Source organism: Misgurnus anguillicaudatus, chromosome 14, assembly GCF_027580225.2.
Source record: "Misgurnus anguillicaudatus chromosome 14, ASM2758022v2, whole genome shotgun sequence".
Classification (NCBI taxonomy): domain Eukaryota; kingdom Metazoa; phylum Chordata; class Actinopteri; order Cypriniformes; family Cobitidae; genus Misgurnus; species Misgurnus anguillicaudatus.
The window spans coordinates 2,127,205-2,147,666 of NC_073350.2; the positions used below are offsets into that span (position 1 = coordinate 2,127,205).

General features: G+C 37.3%; 1 protein-coding gene and 1 long non-coding RNA gene across 4 annotated transcripts in view; both read right to left on the reverse strand.

Moving 5' to 3' along the window:
* Positions 1 to 1,577: 1,577 nt before the first annotated feature.
* The window catches only part of dtx3lb.2 (deltex E3 ubiquitin ligase 3L b, tandem duplicate 2), a 57,198-nt gene continuing 38,313 nt past the window's right edge, over positions 1,578 to 20,462 (reverse strand). For all 3 annotated transcript variants that reach the window (XM_055183803.2, XM_055183805.2, XM_055183804.2), the window contains 4 exons: positions 12,437 to 12,561; positions 10,851 to 12,353; positions 7,650 to 7,867; positions 1,578 to 6,299 (listed from right to left, as the gene is read on the reverse strand). In XM_055183803.2, the coding sequence (XP_055039778.1) occupies positions 6,227 to 6,299; positions 7,650 to 7,867; positions 10,851 to 12,353; positions 12,437 to 12,561 (1,919 nt within the window). In that variant the 3' untranslated portion in view covers positions 1,578 to 6,226. The remainder of the gene's footprint in view (positions 6,300 to 7,649; positions 7,868 to 10,850; positions 12,354 to 12,436; positions 12,562 to 20,462) is intronic.
* LOC129427375 (uncharacterized) lies at positions 13,452 to 19,501 on the reverse strand. The gene is made up of 2 exons (XR_008638603.2): positions 13,932 to 19,501; positions 13,452 to 13,770 (listed from the first exon to the last, which is right to left on the reverse strand). It is a non-coding gene; the product is annotated as an uncharacterized lncRNA (long non-coding RNA).

A 20,462-nucleotide genomic window follows, 5' to 3' on the forward strand; every position in this document is an offset into this window, starting at 1 on the left:
TTCTTTCACCTATGCTATAATACCCGCTGTGTTGTGTCTAGAGTGAGGGAGGAAAAAGTAAAGCTAAGAGTCATACCTACCTGAAGAACCTGTGGAATTCGAACCTAAAGTAAAAGTATACGTACCTGTACTGTCCTGAGTAACCTTACCTGAGTAAACCGTAGGTCCAGTCTTGCATGCCGAGCAAAGTCCCCGTCCACCTGGCACGTCCTCCGGCTCAGGCGAGTGACGCCCTTGAGGTAACCTACAGGTAAAGTAGAGTGGTGGTCACTACAACAATCTGCCCTCCAAACCAACGAGAGGCCTTGACACACAGTGAGTCTCCCTCTAACCTGTTTCTTATGTGCCTATGACCATAGTTGATACCTGGTACAGGAGTGGACTTCAGCCAGCTGCGGAAGGAGAGGAGTGGCCTCGGCGCCCTGCGGAAAAAGGAGCCGAAGAAAAGGAGAGTAGTTCATGGACACGGAGCAAGCCCTTATACTTACGGGAAGTCGCGGGAACAAGTCGTGAGACGACCGAAGGAAAACCGAGCAGGTAGTTGTCACAAAAACCCTGTTAAATCCTCTAACCACTGTCTGATCTGACTCCAGGAGAAAAGGAGCGCGCCACAGGTAGAAGGACCAAGGAGTGAAACTCCGCCCCCTCCCCCCTTCATTTTAAATAATTTTTCTCAAATTAAGAAAAAAACTTTATTACAATTTACCAGATTGTCCAACGTCCTCACTCACTTTCTTCCAAGAAAGATTCTTTTAATTTCTGTTTCTGTAAAAGTATGAAAATGTGTCGTACAGCTGCGTGTGCTCACATACAGTGATGATAATTATGTTCTCCATTGTTGTTTTCTATTTCTGCCTCAGCTCGCTACGTCGTAATTACGTCACGCCGCCAGATGTCTAATCGCACCTTTGCATTAACTTAACATGTAAATTACTCGTACTTAACGCTTCATACAGATACACCATTATAGCTACAGACATGGTAGGTCTCTGACTAAATACTGATAATAATAATAAAAATCAGTGCACCACTTTTAAAATGTACTCACTACAGTGGCATTGTAATGGTGCACCATTTCTGAGATTGAATTCTAAGACACAGTGCCATTACAATGTTTCTTCTATTAAAATTTGATAAATAAAGTGCTTTTGCCATTCTGACACCAAACACTACTGACCTAAAACTGGTACTTGCTTTTTCGTATTTTGCTCTATGAACTGCACCTGTGCCATTGTTTGATTGCCAGGTGCGATCATTGCTCTAGGCTTGGGGTGGTTGTAATGTAATGCCTCATCAATGTATATATCTCCCCAAATAAAGGATCCCTCAACCCTGCCCCAAGCAAATTGCACCCTGCCTATCAGTGTAGAGATTCTAGGATGTAACCTGCATGTGGCCCACCCCCAAGGCCAAGCTAGAACAGCATATGGACTGATGTTTCCTATGCCACATGCTTATTAGAGAGATAAAAATTCTTAACACAAGCTTTTATTTTTGTCTCATTTTTATTGTTATTTAAATGATTGCATTAAAATAGCTGACAACTTTACACTTAGTCTATTAAAATTTGACATATATTTCTTAACATTATATTTATTGAGTTTTATAATAGAATAACAATACAACTTACAAGGTAATTCAAACATATCTTATTTTTTCTATACTTGATACATATCTCAAACCATGTCCCTTGTCAGTCCCATATTTGACCATGTTATACATTTCTATTTCTATTTAACTTATATTCATATTTTCAACAGATGTTAGGGTCATAAAACAATGAATATTTTAAGAAAACATTTTAATTATTAAACATTAACAGCTAGAATAAAACTACACCTAAAATTGAATAATTATATATGTATTACATACTTTATTCAAGGCATTCTGTAATCAAACTGTTTTTCAAAAAAAAAAAAAAAATCAATTTTATATAATCAGCACTAAATTGTAATTAACAAGTTGATAAGTGATCTTGGTCAATTTTGTGTTAATCACAAACTGACTACAGTCCTGGGGTCTCATTTATAAAACGTAGGATCCTGCATAGGATCCTTACTAAAAGTCTACGTATGCACAAAAGCCAAAAAATATTAAGACTTGTAAAACAAAGCAATGTTCCTTTTATAAATCACAGATCACCTGCAAGTTGTGCGTACATCCTCAGATCCCACCCTGCAAGCCTATTCTCCCATTAATTTTGTTTTTTATAGATCACAACCTTTGCGTGGGAACTGGCATACACACAAAATGGGTCTGGAAATGTGCTTTATAAATGAGACCCCTGGTCAGAATTTAAAATCTTTTCATTGAAGAAAAACAGCAAAACATTTTATTGAGTTAAAACAACATTAAAGCTCCACTGTGTCCTTTTTTTTAGTTAATTCTTAGCAAAAACCCATGTTTTCTTTCAAAAGTATGTGCTCATTCATGTGTAATTACTTCCACTCCACTAATCAAAGTATTCTCGTAAGTGTAGAATCTGCTATTTAAAATACATACTGTCGAATCGCTCTCTGGCTGAATCCATGTTGTGCCTCCATCTTTGAAATACATTCGCCGACGAGGGACATTCCTGAAATTCAAGCTCTTTCAGACTACACTCACGCTGGCCGCTAGCTGAAGTCTCCGGAGGTTGCATGTGTAGGCGGTATACATCATCAAGACAGTCTTATTTCAGAATATTAACAATTATAAAGCTGACAATTATTCTTATTTAATTGTAAATTGATGTAATATGCTTATGACTTGCAAATGTAATGCTCAGTTAATTTAAATAAACCAGGCTTGATGACGTATGCAGCCTGCGACCTGCGTAGACTGAATCCTTCGGAATTTACAACAGCCGCACGCCGTGATAAACCTGCAATCTATTGCTTTGATTTGAAAGCCTGTTGAAGACATATTCTCGAGGACATTAAAACAAGTCGCCAAGGAAGCGAAACTGGGATTTTAAACGACAACGCAACAGGAAAAACATCAAGACCAAAGTCAATATTGGAGTTAGTTTTCCAAGATGGGGCTCAATGGACACTGAAGTTGCTACTTTCTATCTTCTCTACAGGTAATTCAGCATATTCGTTTACATCTATACAGTCTATGTTGTAAACTTGAAGTTTTATAGTTCCTTGGCTAACTATAGCATGGTTATGCAGTTAGTGTAAACACGCATGTGGTTTAATGTGTTCGAACAGCCACACACCGTCTCTCTGCCCATTTATGTAATCTGAGGTACTGAGATAAATGTTTTTCATCTTTTCTGACCTCTAACACAAACACACGGTGACAGCCCTATTTTTAGCCTTTCATTGATAAACCGCCGCTGATCTGCGCGTCTTTTGTTTCATTTTACAAGCGTGTGAAAGTTGAGCGATCATATTTCACCAATATCAGAGAAAGCTCTTACATATACAGTGGGGCAAAAAAGCATCCAGTCAGCCACCAACTGTTCAAGCCCTCACACCCAAAAAGATGAGAGAGGCCTGCAACCCCCGTCAAAGGCACACGTCAACCACGAGAGACAAAATGAGAAAAAAAATCCAGAAAATCACACCGTCCGACTTCCCAAGAATTCATCTGCAAACCATGGTGAAAAATAAGCATTTGGTCAACAACAAAAGTTTATGTCAATACTTTGTTATATACCCTTTGTTGGAAATGACAGAGATCAAACGTTTTCTGTAAGTCTCCACAAGGTTTTTACATATTGTTGCTGGTAGTTTGGCCCATTCCTCCATGCAGATCTCCTCTAGAGCAGTGATGTTTTAGGGCTGTCGCTGGGCAACTCAGATTTTCAACTCCCTCCAAAGATTTTCTATGGGGTTGAGATCTGGAGACTGGCTAGGCCACTCCAGGACCTTGAAATTATTCTTACAAAACCACTCCTTCTTTGCCCGGGCGGTATGTTTGGGATCACTGCTATACTGAAAGATCCAGCCACGTTTCATCTTCAATGCCCTTGCTGACGAAAGGAGGTTTTGAGTCAAAATCTCACGATACATGGCCCCATTCATTCTTTCCTTAACTCGGATCAGTTGTCCTGGTCCCTTTGCAAAAAAACAGACCCAAAGCATGAGGTTTCCACCCCCATGCTTCACAGTAGGTATGGTGTTCTTTGAATGCAACTCAGCATCTTTCTCCTCCAAACACAAGAAGTTGAGTTTCTACCTAAAAGTTATGTTTTGGTTTCATCTGACCATATGACATTCTCCCACTCTTCTTCTGGATCATCCAAATGCTCTCTAGCAAACTTCAGACGGGTCCGAACATGTACTGGCTTAAGCAGGTGGACACATCTGGCACTGCAGGAATTGAGTCCCTGGCTGCATAGTGTGTTACTGATGGTAGCCTTTGTTACTTTGGTCCCAGCTCTCTGCAGGTCATTCACTAGGTTCCCCCATGTGGTTCTGGGATTTTTGCTCACCATTCTGGTGATAATTTTTACCCTACGGGATGAGATCTTGCGTGGAGCCCCAGATCGAGGGAGATTATCAGTGTTCTTGTATGTCTTTCATTTTCTAATAATTGCTCTCACAGTTGATTTCTTCACACCAAGCTGCTTACCTATTGCAGATTCAGTCTTCCCAGCCTGGTGCAGGTCTACAATTTTGTTTCTGGTGTCCTTTGACAGCTCTTTGGTCTTGGCCATAGTTGAGTTTGCATTCTGACTGTTTTAGGTTGTGGACAGGTGTCTTTTATACTGCTAACAAGTTCAAACAGGTGCCATTAATACAGGTAACAAGTGGAGGACAGAGGATCCTCTTAAAGAAGAAGTTACAGGTCTGTGAGAGAAAGAAATCTTACTTTTTTGTTATTGACCAAATACTTATTTTCCACCATAAATCGCAAACAAATTCCCAAAAAATCAGACAATGTGATTCTCTGGACCCCCTTCCCCACTTTGTCTCTCACAGTTGAAGTGCACCCATGACGAAAACCACAGGCCTCTCCCATCTCCCCAAGTGGGAGAACTTGCACAATTGGCGGCCGACCAAACACTTTTTTGCCCCACTGTACATGGACATGTAACGTTTACTTAAAACATAAGCATTGGACTCTGACATAATATTAGTTCTCGTCCATTTAAACCCGTCATTACTCCTGCTCATGATTAAATGACAGGAGAGGGACTCGTCCACAGACCATCTCCTCAGTAATCTGGAGTGAAGCGGTCGAAAATGGACAAAAAGAGACGGATTTAAACACCAAGTGTAAACGTGATGTGTCTCTCTCGTCCACTTGTGATCCGATCGATGAAAACACATCTAAATACCATGTGTAACAGCCCCTGGGATATTTTTCCTCGCGTGGATGAAAAAGGAGTGTCTTAGCTACGTATATGGTTGCTTTTTGTATGTGATTTTAAGTGGACATATCATGACAATCAGACTTTTTACATGTTTAACATACATCTGTGTGCTTTGACGGATCACAGGCAAAGTACATTGCAAATTGTTTATTTTTTTCATTGCTTTTGCTTTGTAGCTACTGGAAGCCATGTTAACCTTGGCATGACAGGGCCACCGTACTAGTTAAAACGCATTCCGAATTTTATATAGAATTTTACCGCTAGATGGGAGTAGATCCTACACAGTGGAGCTTTAAGTTAAACATACTCATTATAAAATTGTTTCTTTCCAAGATACGTTGGCCACAGTTATTAGCTTCCTAGAAAATAGCTCTAGATTATTTAAGATTATTTCCATTCATATTTCCATTTTTCTTAAGCACACCAGGATGACTGAAAACATTGACTTTTGATTTTTTCCTGTTTTACAGTAGGTAAATCCAGAGAACATATTTCTGATGTGCAGCAAACACATAAGATGGTTGTGGTGCACACAGATACCCACACCTACAATTAAATATACTGCTTTCTATGTTGTGGGATTTTTTTATAGTGAAAGTCAGGGAATCTTGTTAGGAATACACGGTATTATGAATTCTATCAAATACAATATCAAAACATGACTTTCTCCAGTAGAAATCTTACAATAGGCTGTTTTGATCTTCAATCTTAATTAATAGTAAATATCAAAATAAGCACAAATAAATGAGCCACAGAAAATTTAGGTCCTGTCATGGTCATTAAATAAAAAAGGGGCAATCACTGTGTCCAATATGTTTTGGAGAAAATATTTATTTCATAATGAGATAATATAATGCCAATAATTCTTACAGCATATGTATATACCAGGTTCATTTTCATACAGAAATACAGCATGCATCATCCTTCAATGCCTTTGGCCTTTAACTCATCCTTCACTCTCTTCAGATAATCTGCATCTGGGTAACCATACCTGTGGATATCAAATAATAACACAGTAAAATCAAATCCAACAGATACACAAAAAGTTTAAGGTCACAGACTAATTCTTTATTCAAATGTTTTCCATATTTAAGACTAACAGGAAGTTCTTAAAATTATAAAACAAACGTGACTATGGAAATTATTTTAACTAGAAAATTGAATACATGCTTTTTAAAGCATGTTAAATGTACTGTAGGATGTTCACTCCTGCTTAGAAATTTTTAAAAAGTACTTAAAGGCTCTCTATGCGAATTCACACGTTTTAGACCATAAAACATTTTTTGTTACATACAGCAAACATCTCCTCACTATCTGCTTGCTGCCTGTCCGCTGATCAAACTGTGAAAAAAAAGGCGATCTCTGTAGACAGCCCCGGCTCTACAAACTTCAATAAAAACACAGTGGCCAAACCTGCACCACAAAACAAAGTGTTCCAGCCAATAAACGCCAAGAAGGATTTGGGGGTTGAGTTTGGGCGCGTTCATGACAGCACAGAAGGGAGGGGGAGGAGTTTACTACGCTCAGATGTTTAAAAACAAATTTCAAAAATCAACACACCGATTCGCTTAGAGATCCTTTAACATCCTTATGCTGAAGGAGTTCCCATGTAGTGTGGGATCTTATTGACTGCTTTTTTCTTTATTATTCAGTGCAGCTCATTCATTTAAAAAATATTTCTGAAAGTTCTGTGGTAATATAAAATTTTAGCATGATTATATGAAGATGTGGGATCACAACTTAAATAAAAGGGTGACAAAACAGCAATGGCAGCTCGTGACTCCTCATCCGAGGATGCGCTAATTTAAAATAAGTGTTCGGAGTATCATGTGTGGTTCCCTTTTCCAAAATATGTGTCCTGCGTGTCCAGAGATCCTGTGTGCATCACTTGTTTTGTGTAAATTATGAAACACACACATGACGGGCTACATACATGTTGTGACGAACTTCGCATCGAAGAATGGAAGAATGATGTAAAGTGGCCTTGTATAACGTATGGGAGCATTTTAAGCTATTTTTAGTTTCTGTGAAGGTGCTGAGCAATATGAACAGCTCAGACATCTCATAATGACATCTCACATACATTTTTGCAACTTTACAAAGTAAACAATGTTCCCAAAGACGCTTAGCCTCTATGCTAATTTACCATTGGTATATAACCTCTGTCACCTCACCCGAAGTTGTACCCACATTCTTTTTTACAGTAGTGCAACCCCCGCCCCCCTCCATCAGAAACTTGTGGATAGCTACAAGCAATATTACACATATTATCACAGACTTTGTAGGACATAAATGATCACCGGTTAGATTTGCTCACAGAGGATATTTAATTATCTCTTACTTTTCAGGCCCTCCGTGCGTATTGGTCTTATGATGAATATCATTCCAAGTCACAGCATTGTTTACACCAGAGGTTGTAGAGGTTCCAACTGTAAAAATCAGTTTCTGATCAAAAGCCTTTTGCAGGAGTTTTAGTATGTTATTTCCTTCTTGGTTATCTGGCAGATAAGCAGTGCGATGTGTACCATGATAATGCTTTCCAGGATTTGGATGCTTACTCTAAAAAAAACAAACATTTGATTTGATGAATTGCCCTCAAGAAAAGTGTGAAGTCATATAAAATGATACAAAACATTGTTAATTTAAAACATGATATTTTAGGAAATCATATCCAATTGTGATATAAAACATTTAACATTTAAGTCAAAGATATCTAATGCTATTTCATCCATTTTGACTTATTTACACTATTGAATTTGCTGATCATTTAAAACTGAAAGATGGAGTGGTTTGAGTGATGAAAGATCCCGTCATAAGTCAGAACCGTAGATGATACAGATGTTTTTTACTACTTTTATTCAGGAGCAAAAATCTGCTTTTAAATTTGACAGAAATAAAGATTTGTCATTTACAATTTTCGATCTCGACTGGTATGGGGTGGGGGGATTCTTGCCATATCGCCCAGCCCTCCATGTGTATGACATCAAAGTACTGCCAAAGCACTGAGAATCCCTGGTTTCATGTTAATGTAATGTCATACATTATGTCCAGTCAGTTTACGCAGCGCAGCATAAAGTCAATCACACATTTTGTCGTCAGTACAGCCTACATGAAACATGACTGCCATCTACAGGTTTGGGATTTTCTGTGCCAGACAGTTAATCCTCATTCTGCAGAATCCCGGAGAATGCTGGAAGTGCTCGCACAATTCCTGTCTGTGTGCATTTTTAAAGGCCACATCTGTAAAACTACACAAACGTCTGTTTTGTTGGCAATTGGCGCGTAAGTGCTTATAAATGTAAACAACATGAAAGTTTAGGTAATCAAAAGTTTAAAAAAAAGTGCAATAATCTATTGTGTTTGTTTAAATGCATTTGATTAGCTGACCTCCATATTGTCCATTTCCGTCTTTTTCTGTTTTTTATCAATCTGATAAAACTAAAGACTCTTTATAGTGATGTACACTATAGACTTCTTTATAGTGGGGTAACTACTTAAGATTAACATTAACAAAAACTGTGTGTGTGTGTGTGTGTGTGTTGGTGTTGGTTTATGTGGTTTACGGGGACATGAATAGTGTATAATGACATGTTTATTATGCTATAAACGTGGTTTACGGGGACACAGAGAGTGTCCCCATAAACGGAAAAGCTAAAAAAAACATACTAAATGGTAGTTTATCATAGATTAAAGACTGCCAACTGGTTTGGGGTTAGGGACTGGGGTAGGTTAGGGCTACAGAATATAACAGTTTGTACAGTATAAAATGCATTGCGTCTATGGAAATGTAAACCACATACACCCAGGGCCAGATTAACACTTTGATATACCCTGGGCAACAATATTCAAGGGCCCCATCATCACGACCCCAGGATCACCATAATAAGGTCATATACAGAATATATTAATGTATTATACAGTACATATACTCAATACTTCAAATTCTAACTGTCATCAGGTGTACTTTGATTTACAAATATTTAAATGCTCATACAAATGCACTACTATGTCCCCTATCAAAGACATTCACTCACATATGATGCTATGAAAACTAAACACATCAGCATCTATATAATCTCCGGGCTGTAAACGTAAGCTGGCGGTGTAGAAAAGTCCTGGCTAATTTAGCTGAGTTGTCCTCGTCGTTGACGGAAGCTCACTTAACAGAACTTTTTAATTAATACACATTTAAGATGACCATGGATAAACTCTAATTTGCATAGTCATTAATATAAAAAGCTTATTTTTGCATATACAAGCATTGTCTAAAAATGAAAATAGGCTTTTACTTAATTATTATTACAAAACCATCATATAGCCTAATATTAGACACCCAAACCAAAGTAAAGAAAATGATCTTTAATTTGCAAGTCTGAACATCAACGCAGACATTATTTTCCTCACAGAAGTTTAAGATCATATAGGCTACATCTTGAACGTAGATATATAAATGAACACAGGGAAAGGAAGTTTAACACTGTGAAGCACAAGCAAACATGCTGGAAGGCAGCTAAAAAACATCAGGACATAAACACCGGCTTATTTTATTCTATTGGAGCCTTACCTCCATATAAAGTAATAAACTGGGTTGATGATTTAAATGTTGTTTAAGTTACTCACATGTGCGTTGTACTCTCCGGATTTTATGTTGTGCACTTCTCGTTCATTTCTCCACATAGTCTGTGTCTGTTTGTTTACAGTGTCATGTAGGCAGCTACACTGTCTGCAGGTTCGAGTTCATTTGGCACTAAGCAGACCTCTTGATGATGTCAAAGTAACAGCAAGAGCGATTCAAAGCAGATTTCTCCATGTGATAACTGGAATCGCTCTCGCGCTACTTAGCTGTCACTCGCCTGTGGGATCTCTGCTCCCCAGTTACTTTCGCGCCGCTATAGTAATTTGATTTCATACGCCGATCGGATCGCGCAGATACCTGCGTATGACGTAGACTACACCACTGTTTATACTTTACATTTTCTGCGTTTCTGATTTTCTTCTTCGCGCTCCCACTTAGCTTCTCCGTGTCTCGTTTTTTTTTCTGTTGTACCAACGCCTTGCGTCACGTAATGGTCGGCGAACCTTTGACCCACCTCATGCGGACTGACCAATGAGGAGAGGGTCTTAACCTGAGGCCCTCTCTTTATTGGTCAGTCCGCATGAGACTCAACCGCCCTCAACTCACGTTCAATGTAATAGGCAGCGCAGCGTCTCTCTTTGCAGCGCATTGAGCGCAAAAGCCCATGTTGACAGTTTGTTTAATATAAAGCGGCCAGCGGGAGATTACAGTAATTTGCTCGTGCCCTTGCTGCCCTGGGCCCATTGGAGGTCTTGGGCCCCTGGGCAATTGCCCAGTTGCCCGTATGGTTAATCCAGCCCTGCATACACCAACATGTGTGTGTGTGTGTGTGCTCATATGACTGTCATGTACAGTAAAATCTTTATAGACAGTAATTTATTGAAATACTTATTCACAAACTTATCATCACAACCTTCCAAAATCAAACTGTGGTTTTCTGGCCAATTCTATTTATTATATTCTTACCGTTTGAACACCTGATGGTATATCATAAAAAATTTCAATTGTGCCATCATTTGGATATCCAGGAAGTCTATCGTGTTGCCTCATAACCCTCATTGTTCCATCAGGCTGGTTTCCTTCTAACTTTCCAAAGACGTCTTTACACACAGGACAGATGGATCCCATAATCTTCACTGACTGCTTTATACAGTGCCGACAGAATTCATGGCCACATTTCAGTTTTTCCTTGTTGTTGATCTTGTCCATGCAGATAACACACTGCTCCTCTTCACCATGTGCACCTTTAATGTCATGTCTAGAATCTTTATCTGTGTTTTCTTGTGATTGTCTATTGAAACCAGTATCTGTCCCATCTTGTTTTCTTGAGCTTATTCCCTCATCTTGTAAAGGGCTACCTGCTGCTTCTTGTCTATAAGTAGGTTTGTTTTCCCATGTGATTCCTCTTCCCTGAGGAATATCCCCTGAGTAGCCAATTAATTTCTTTGTCTCATCATCAAACACTTTCTTCATAATTTTATTCTCAATATCTTCAATGCAAGGGCCAAGGTGCTCTGGAAGTCCAACAAGCTTCCAGGGACCGTAAACATCAACTGCCGCAACACAATATTGTTGTTTGTCAAATATGTCTTTGATCTGTGCCACAATACTTGCATCTTTGGGGTCTTTAGGTCCACAGCTCACAAGAGCTGTGGCAAATTTTTGGTAGCATTGCATTAAAGCTCCGAGGGCATGATTTTTAAGATCAGTATGTTGTCCTTCTTTGGTCTGAGCTCTAACCTTAATGGTTAAATTGTCCTGCTGTTCTTCAGTGCTAAAAGACACTCCAAACTTTGATTCAAGTTTTGATATTTGTTCTGTATAAGAAAGTTTCATCAGATCCCAATGAACCTTATCCATCTTAAGTTGGGTTGGAAGGTCTTTAGTGTCCATGTCTAAGAAAGACCAACTCTGTGGAAAAACACTGCCTTCCACTTCCATTGTACTTGCTTTGTCAGTAAATTGGTTTTCCAGTCTTGTAGCATTTACTTTTTTGCTTATCATACGTGTAAGTTGTTTTGGTCCAAAGACCTGAAAATTACTGGCAGATGTGGTCATCATTACCCTTTGCTCCGGTCTCTGACTGAGAAACATGGTTTCCTTCACAATATCTGAATCTATATGAGTATAGGGAATTTTGACTGCATCATAATTATCCATACATCCTTGAACAAGCTTCTGAAGCTCATTGGAGGCTTTAGACACAGAATCAGGGGTTCTGTTCGAGTTAAATGACACTGACACTTCTTCAGAAATTTTAACTCCATGCTGTTTTTCAATTAGCTCCAACTCATTTTTGTAAGCATGAAGAATGTACCAATACAAACAGAGGGGAACCGTAAATCCAGCTGAATTTGTTTCAGTTGTCATTTCAGCAGTTTTTGTGGTCTCAGTGCCATTTAAAGTACTATTTAGTGTAGAAATGTCCACACTATGGTTTGCTTCGGTCAAGTTCTTAGTTTCATTCACCTGAAAAGAGAATGTAATATTTAGCATTAGGGGTCTGGCAGGACAAAACGGTGGCCATTATCCTAAACAGAGTAACATGTTACCTGTTGTTCTTTCTCCTCTAGCATCTTTTCAGCCAGTAAAATATGTGCAGTCACTTCCTTAACATGAGAATTTTGATCCTTGAACTTCAGTGTGATAGCTGTATTACTTTGTATAACTTCGAGAGCTTTAAAGAAATGGGGGGGGGGGGCACATATCTTTATTTACTTTATTTTTATAAATATCATATCAACAATTCAACAATTACAAGTTGTTTTTCTAAGTGAGGTCAACTTATCACAAGTAAAAACCTAAAAAAGTAGGTTGAACTGACTTGCATAATTAAGTTGTTTAACCCCCGGAGTTTGACCATTTTGGGACACTGGCAGAGGTTTTGACATGGTCTTATATTTAGTTTTTTTTTCAGTTGCTTAAAACACATTAGTGGCTAATATCACTTAACAATGTATTTAGCACAAACCGCTAAAATAATATGCAAGTACATGCATGTACCTGTTTGTATTTTTAAGGTAATGATGTTTATGCTTGGTTAGTAAAAATATTTTAAAAGATGTTGAAATAAGGCCAAGGAACACATACTAAACATTTCTTTACAAACAAAAAAGTACTGGATTTTGTAGAGTTGGGAGTTTGCTACAAAAGAATGTAAAAAAATGTACCCACTCATTCATATGAAAGAGACATGTTTTGATATGTAAAGTCAATATGCAAGGGAGGGTTAAAGGTTAAAGTCCATGATGTTTGAAAGCAAATGTTGATATTTGAAATCCCCTTAACAAACACGCCCCTACCCCAATAGAATCTGGACCTTCTGTTGATAGACCCGCCCCACACGTACGCAACCCGGCAAGGATGTCGGTTAGTAGACACGCTCCTTACTGCTGATTGGCTATAAGTGTGTTTTGGTAGTCGGTCCGTCTCCTTTTCCAAAGCGTTTTTCAAACATCGTGGACTCCGCCTTTAATGGCCATGAATATTGAGGAGATAAAGACTCAACCCCGTAATGACTCAATGAGGAATGTTGTGCTAGAATGAATTTGAGGAGACTTCAGAGAAAATTTTTGCTTGTAGTTTAATAATTAAATAGTGTGCAATAAAATCTAAATTATAAATATCAAATTTACATTTTGTACACATACATTTTAGCAGACAACTTTGTGTCCATTTGAAAAAACTGTCATGACTGGCATTTCCAAAGTCTTAATACAAGAAACTGAAACTTTGAGTGACACAACAGAGCTTTGCTATGAGCTGTTACATAAACTTCACGTGGTTCATGTAACTTTAATGTTCAACAAGTGTAAATATTTCTTTCAACTTCATGGTTTTGTATTGTGTGCAGTGTAGTACTGCAACAGCTGATAGGGATGCAGACCTGTAAGAAAGTTAAACAGCTGTTAGCATATACTGTCCACAGAAGTACCACCTCAGCCTACATACATAACTGATGGGTAAATATCACTGATAACACTAAATTCAGATAAACTACTAAATTCAGATAAACTATCATGTACATCAGGGCTATTCAAATCTTACCCTGGAGGACCGAGCACTGCATAGTTTATCTCCAACCCTAATCAAACTTAACCACCCGTGATTGTCTAGTGCAGGGGTTTTCAAACCTGTCCTGGAGGACCACCAGCACTGCACATCCTGGACGTCTCCCTCCTGAGACACACCTCATTCAGTTACCTTACACACCCAGGTCAGGTCTTGCAGTCTCTACTAATGAGCTGAAGATTTAAACCAGGTGTGTCTAATGAGGGAGACATGCAAACTGTGCAGTACTAGTGGTCCTCCAGGACAGGCCCGAAAACCTGTGGGCCGTTTCTCAATATGTTTTTGTCTGTACTTGCGTTCTTGTGGACTTGTAAAACGTCATCAGTCGCGGCCCAAGTACTGTTCCAAATCAAAGTTCGCATCAAGCCAAGTTCACATAAGATCCCCGGATGTGTTCTTGATCCGCCCATTTTATCGAGGATGCATTAGGTGGAGACTTGTGCGGACTTCTGACAGCCAAGTTTCCCAGAATGCATTTCGCGGCAACTGCAATGTTTTACATTTTTACAAAATTCCACCAGGTATTGATAGACCATACTTGTGAGTTATTGACCAGGGCGAAAATATATCTCTCTCTATAACATTATTTTTTTAAATTACGTTTTTCTGAAAAATGGTACTTTGGCCCCCTCTCTCCCCTACATAAACTAAATTCAGAACATCTTCAGAGATGAACATCTGCAGTGATTAGTTACAGTATATAAAAAGCTGTTTTCAGATTACTGTTTTCAGATGCCCATCAACTTCTGTATTTAACAATGTTTTGTGTTTCTGTAAGTCATATAAACTGTTGAAAAACAGGTTGCATATGACATTGCGACAGTACCTGGTAGGCTAAACAATTGCGTTGCATGTAAACAATATCGCAATGTATGGAATCATATTACACAGTACACACTTAAAATAAACTGTAGTGCAGCCTTACTGATAGTTGCCATCAAGACTACATAGCAAATGTAACTGAGAATTACTGTGTCTAAACTAAGGCTATGTTTACATTAATGCGTTTATCCTTTAAAACGCGTTACTTTTGCTACGTTTATGCCTTTCATCTACACTACATCACCATTTTCAACCCTCATAAACGGATTCGTTCGCAAACACTGCAGACCCTGTTTTAGTTTGAGAACTCAGACGTTGCTCTGAGTGTAAATGAACGTAGATGGAGTCTTATGTAAACTAACAGCTGATGTTAACGTGACAGCGCATCATTTTCAAAGTAAAAATTATTTTATTCAGGTAAATGGAGGTTTGCAACGGAGGTTTTGCCAAAAATAGTAAACATCTACCAACCAGCTATTATAAACGCTATATCGGATTGTTTTAACATTTATCCTTATAGATAATCTCTGTTTTATATTTACGTTTGAGTATTGTTGGGTTTGAATATTGTTGTAATGTTGTTTATTTTTTGTTTAAATTTAGTTAGCTTATTACGAAAGATAGACTGTAATTTTAAACGCCATATAGGGCGTTGTAAAGGCCAATATGAAGGGAGAATTATAATGGGTCAGACATTATTTTCGAGTTTAATTTAAGTTTTGGTTTCTACTTTAAAATGAATTTAGTTTCAGAAAATTTGTCTCTTAATTTTAATCGATGTTTTGTTGATAAGTTTTGTGAATATAAATAAATAAAAACAATAAACTCAACGTCATTAATATTTAATGCTCGTTTAGCCGCTTGCGCTTTTAGCTATTTCTGTGTTGCTAGCGGAGGACGTGCACGAACCTCGCACACTTTTAAAAATTAATGCAATAAGCATTTCTGTAGGCTAAAGCAATACTTGATCTCTTACTATGTGTGATTGAAGTTTGCATTTGCTGAAATTTATTTTTGCTTCAAGTTCGTTTAGTACTGTTCACTTAATGCTTTTTTTTAAATCATAAAGACCTTTCTATTAAGTTATAAAATCAAAATTAACCTATTAATCATATTAATATGTTGTAGGGGGGAGCTAGAACAGTATAAGACTTTCCCAAACACATTTTTTAAAGGTTCAAAAATAGTGTCTGTTATAGTTGCCAGCAAAGGACCCAGGTATGCCTAGTTCAATAGTTAAAATATCATTGAAATCTCATTTGTTATAACTACGAATTTAACTCATTCACCGCCATTGACGAGTTATCTCCTCATTTATGAGTTCATATTTAACTAATAAATATGCATTTCTGGACGAATTTCAAAGTGAAAGTGTAATACCGCTTTTATCCGCCAAACCGAATTTATCAAAAACGGAAGTTAAAAAGATTTAATGATTTATTTTAACTGCCTTTATGTTTGATAGTCATTCTGAGTCTGATCTCTAACATAAATTCCTTTACAAAAACGCAATTTTTTAAGCTTCTTGCTCAAAATGTTGTATTTTTGAAGAGAAATATCCATATTTCAGTGGTTAAATTAAGTAGAAAAAGTAAATATATAATGAAACGTTTTTTCCCCATTTTGTTAGTTTGTTTGTTTGTTTATTGTTTGTTTGAAAGCAGAGGGTGTGTTCTTTAATTTTATATAATTTGTATGTTTATATATTTATAGAAAAAAATTTCCTGCAAGGAATTTTGTGAAAATTTTGTTAAAATCACAAAAATGCAGGTGGGCAACTTTTCTCAAAAAGGCTGGCGGTAAATGAGTTAAAAACGAGGATAACACTTTTTTAATGTCTTTGTCTTTTTATTGTTTTTGGGTTTCTAATATAATTAATTTCTATAAATCTAATTCTTTGTTTTCCTTTTTACAATGCACAGATGCACATTAAATGTCATTAAAGTTACTTCTAAGTTATTACTTCAGCTGATTTCATAGCCTTATAAACGTGGAAAAGAAGGAATAATGGAAAATATAAACAGAATTACACAAAACTAAATGCTCAGTGTCATGACAACTGTAATGGTTTTTTCTTGTGTTCTGTTGTTTGGGTCTTTTTAATTTTAAAGTCATGTTTTTTGGTCTTTTATTTTGATCTCATGTCATGTCTCACTTTACGATTCACTTCCTGTTTGTCTGTATAAAGCCTGTTCAGTCACTCTCACCATTGCTATGCATTACACCTGCCTTACCAAGTGTTCCTGTATCCTGTGTTCTTATCTTGTATTCTGTATTCATGTTCATGGTTTTGACCCTTGCCCCCTGAACATGGTACTGAGCATTTTTTTTTTGTGTAAATGCATTTATATTTACTAATATTTACTAGTTATAGAATTATAATTCTAATAACGAGTTCTTCAGTCACAGTATTAACTGATAGTTCCATAGTTTTAATCAATTTGCTATTATAGTAATATGTGGAAAATATTAATAAATAGCCTAAGTAAAGGTGACATTAAAGCTTTTGAATGGTGGTACACTATTAATATTACATTAAATAGTTGGACAGAAAAATTTATATTAAAGCTTTATTTGTAATTGCATAGCAATCTACATAACGATTCAGTTCAATTCAATTTTATTTATTTTCACAATTGATAATTGTTGCAAAGCAGCTTTACATGAGTAGATGTAAAGGAGAACACAGAAAATCAATAGATAATATAAGAAGTAGAATAACCGCTGCTAAGGTTAAACCATACAAGCAAGCGTATCAATAATGTAACGTATACAGTAAAGTGCTAAATTAAGCCAAAGTTGGCTCCCTGGGACGAAAAAACCCCTAGGAGAAAACCCGGTGGGAAGAACTCCTAGAAGGACAAAAACCCTTGGGAGAAATTAATATATTTATATATACAGATAGGGTAGGGATAGGAAGCGGGTAAGCGACTTAAACTGGTTTAGCCGGTGGTCGTTGGTCAAGCATTGGCTAGGCATCACGTTGAAGGACAGCCAGTAGATCAGTGGCGCAATGACCTTCACAGCCACAGGAACTGGGTCTGCTTGTCTAAATTGATCGACTGTGTCCGATACGCGAACATTATTTGGTAAATCATTCCAAAGCTTAGGGGCCAAGTATGAAAGGATCTACCACCTTTAGACACTTTTGATATTCTAGGGATAATTAAGTGACCAGAATTTTGTGATCGCAGTTTACGTGGTGGATTGTATTCTGATAGTAGTTCTTTAATATACGAGGGCACTAGGCCATTTAGGGCTTTGTAGGTGATTAGTAATATTTTAAATTGTATTTGATATTTAACTGGTAGCCAATGTAAAGATGCCAGAATTGGACTAATGTGGTCATACTTTTTAGATCGAGTAAGCACTCTTGCGGCGGCGTTTTGAACCAGCTGGAGCTGGTGAAATGATACATTAGACACTAGCATACTAAATTATATTTAAGTTTGCAAATTTTGATTTAAAGGCTTGGGAAAGAAGACAAGCTAGGCTATTTAATTAGATTTAATTTTGATCTGAGTTGGACTAATAAAAAAGAATACAGGGATGTATGATTATATATACATGCTGGAACCTGAATAAGGGTATTTTGTATATTTATGTTGTATATTAATTCTTTAAATTTTGTATATTAATGCTGGTGTCTTGTAAGCCCATGAGGGCTGAGTGTAATTTTCCGTATGACACAATAATAAAACTTCATTCATTATATTATACTCATAACTAGACGAATGTCATAGCTGCATACATACTTTTGCACATTTCTCATTTTTCCCCTTTTCTAACATGGACACCTTATGGTTAAACCTATTTTTCTCATCCGTAATTCAGTTTGTGTTGCATTACATCTTCCGTTATCTTGCCCTATATGGTTTCATCATTGAAAGCAGTGACTTGACGCAAACTAACCACACACTTCTGAGTGACTGCTCTTCTCTAGGCAAACACTCCAAGTCCCATCCGGATTCATTGATTGCATAATATCAATGATATGATTTGACGCAAGGTACAGATGAGCGATTTAAATCCAATCAGGCATTACATTTCCCCACTGTCCCGGTAAGCGGCGCTTGGTTGCTTAGCTACAAAACACGCCACAAGAGCATGCTTTGGAAGGAAAAAGCACATTGACCCGCGTTTAACATTATGTTTTTAGACGTGACATGCAAACGGCCACAGGACGCTGTAATGTATATCAAAGTATCGGAGATGTGTTTAGAAACCATACCACCGTTATTGAAAAAATATATATACCAAAATATATTAATATTGAATTATTGTCCAGCCCTACTTGCATGAAATACAAACTGATTTTAGACAAAACTCTAATTTTCTTATGTTGTGAATCTCATGTCACGTGTGTGTTGTGAGAGGCATCATACAGTACAGTATACAGCCAATCAGACATCAATCTAGGGCTGCACGATTCGGAGAAAAAATCTAATTGCGATTTTTCTGATCAAAATTGCGATTAGCGATTTAAAGTGCGATTCATTGGTATATAATAAAAGAGCTACATCCAGGTTTGTTGTGGTGGTTTTAATAGCATCAAAGAAAGATGCTGTGCTACTGTTTATTTAAAACCTCTTAAACATTGTGCCAAGTTGTCTGCAGGACTTTGCTCTTCTGCAGACAAACTTTTTTTTAATCTAAGAACATTAAAAAAAAATTCAATTTAAAAAAAATTTTTTTGAAAGTTTTATTTAAAATAACATATAGGCCAATGTATTTTGGCTGTCACTACAACAATGCTTCTGACAAGCAAGTGTTTAGTTTTTTCTTTTAATCTTAAGACTATACTCATCATGTTCTTTTTTTTTCAGGCATCTGTAATAAATGTAAATATATTAGTTATTAGAATCTATGATTTAACATAAGCAAAAAATACAAATAAAACACTGCACAGTCCTCACTGTAGGATTTTAAATGTGGAGCTGCAGAAGCTTGTTCAGTTAAGAGTAAGGAGTGATTTTTATTTTTGGTGTGTAATAAACATTTCTGACACAGAAAGCACCAGGTTACTGTCACTTTAAGACACAAGACAGCTTTAAAACTGCTCTGCTTCAATATACTGATAAACATCCAGCTGTTTATGTTCACTTAGACAAGAAAGGAAACTTAAGTTTAGTGATCACGCATGTGCTGACTGCTCTCTGTGTGCGCGCTTCATGAACCCTCGTGCCCGTAAATATTCAAAGCGGTGCAGATGTGAGCGTGCAAGAAAGTATAATGTACCTCTTTCGTCTGCTGTGTTCCGGGCTTTAATGAAACCTGCTTATAGTCTGATGAGGCGCTTGTCATTGTTTGCGATGCATGACGAGAAACGGACGTATATACACCTTTCTTTAAGTCCAACATTACACAAAAGGGAAATGTTTCCGCGCATTTCTGTCCTTTCATTTGCCGGTTAATGAGTTATAATGGGTTTTTAAAATGACTGAATCCAAAATCTGCCAACTTCATGACATTCCGCGTCGTGCAGTTAATTCCATTTGTATGCATTTCGCGATTCTGTCCGTGTTTTCCGCGTCGCGGAAATCATATGGCCGTACACTTTGTTGAGGAGTTGAACTGCTGCTCGCTCATGTTTTCCAAATGGTGTTATGTGACGTGTTGTCAGCACCTCAGTGTTAATGCACTCTATTGGTTTAAACTGCATCAAACGTAAAATGCGCATGAAGC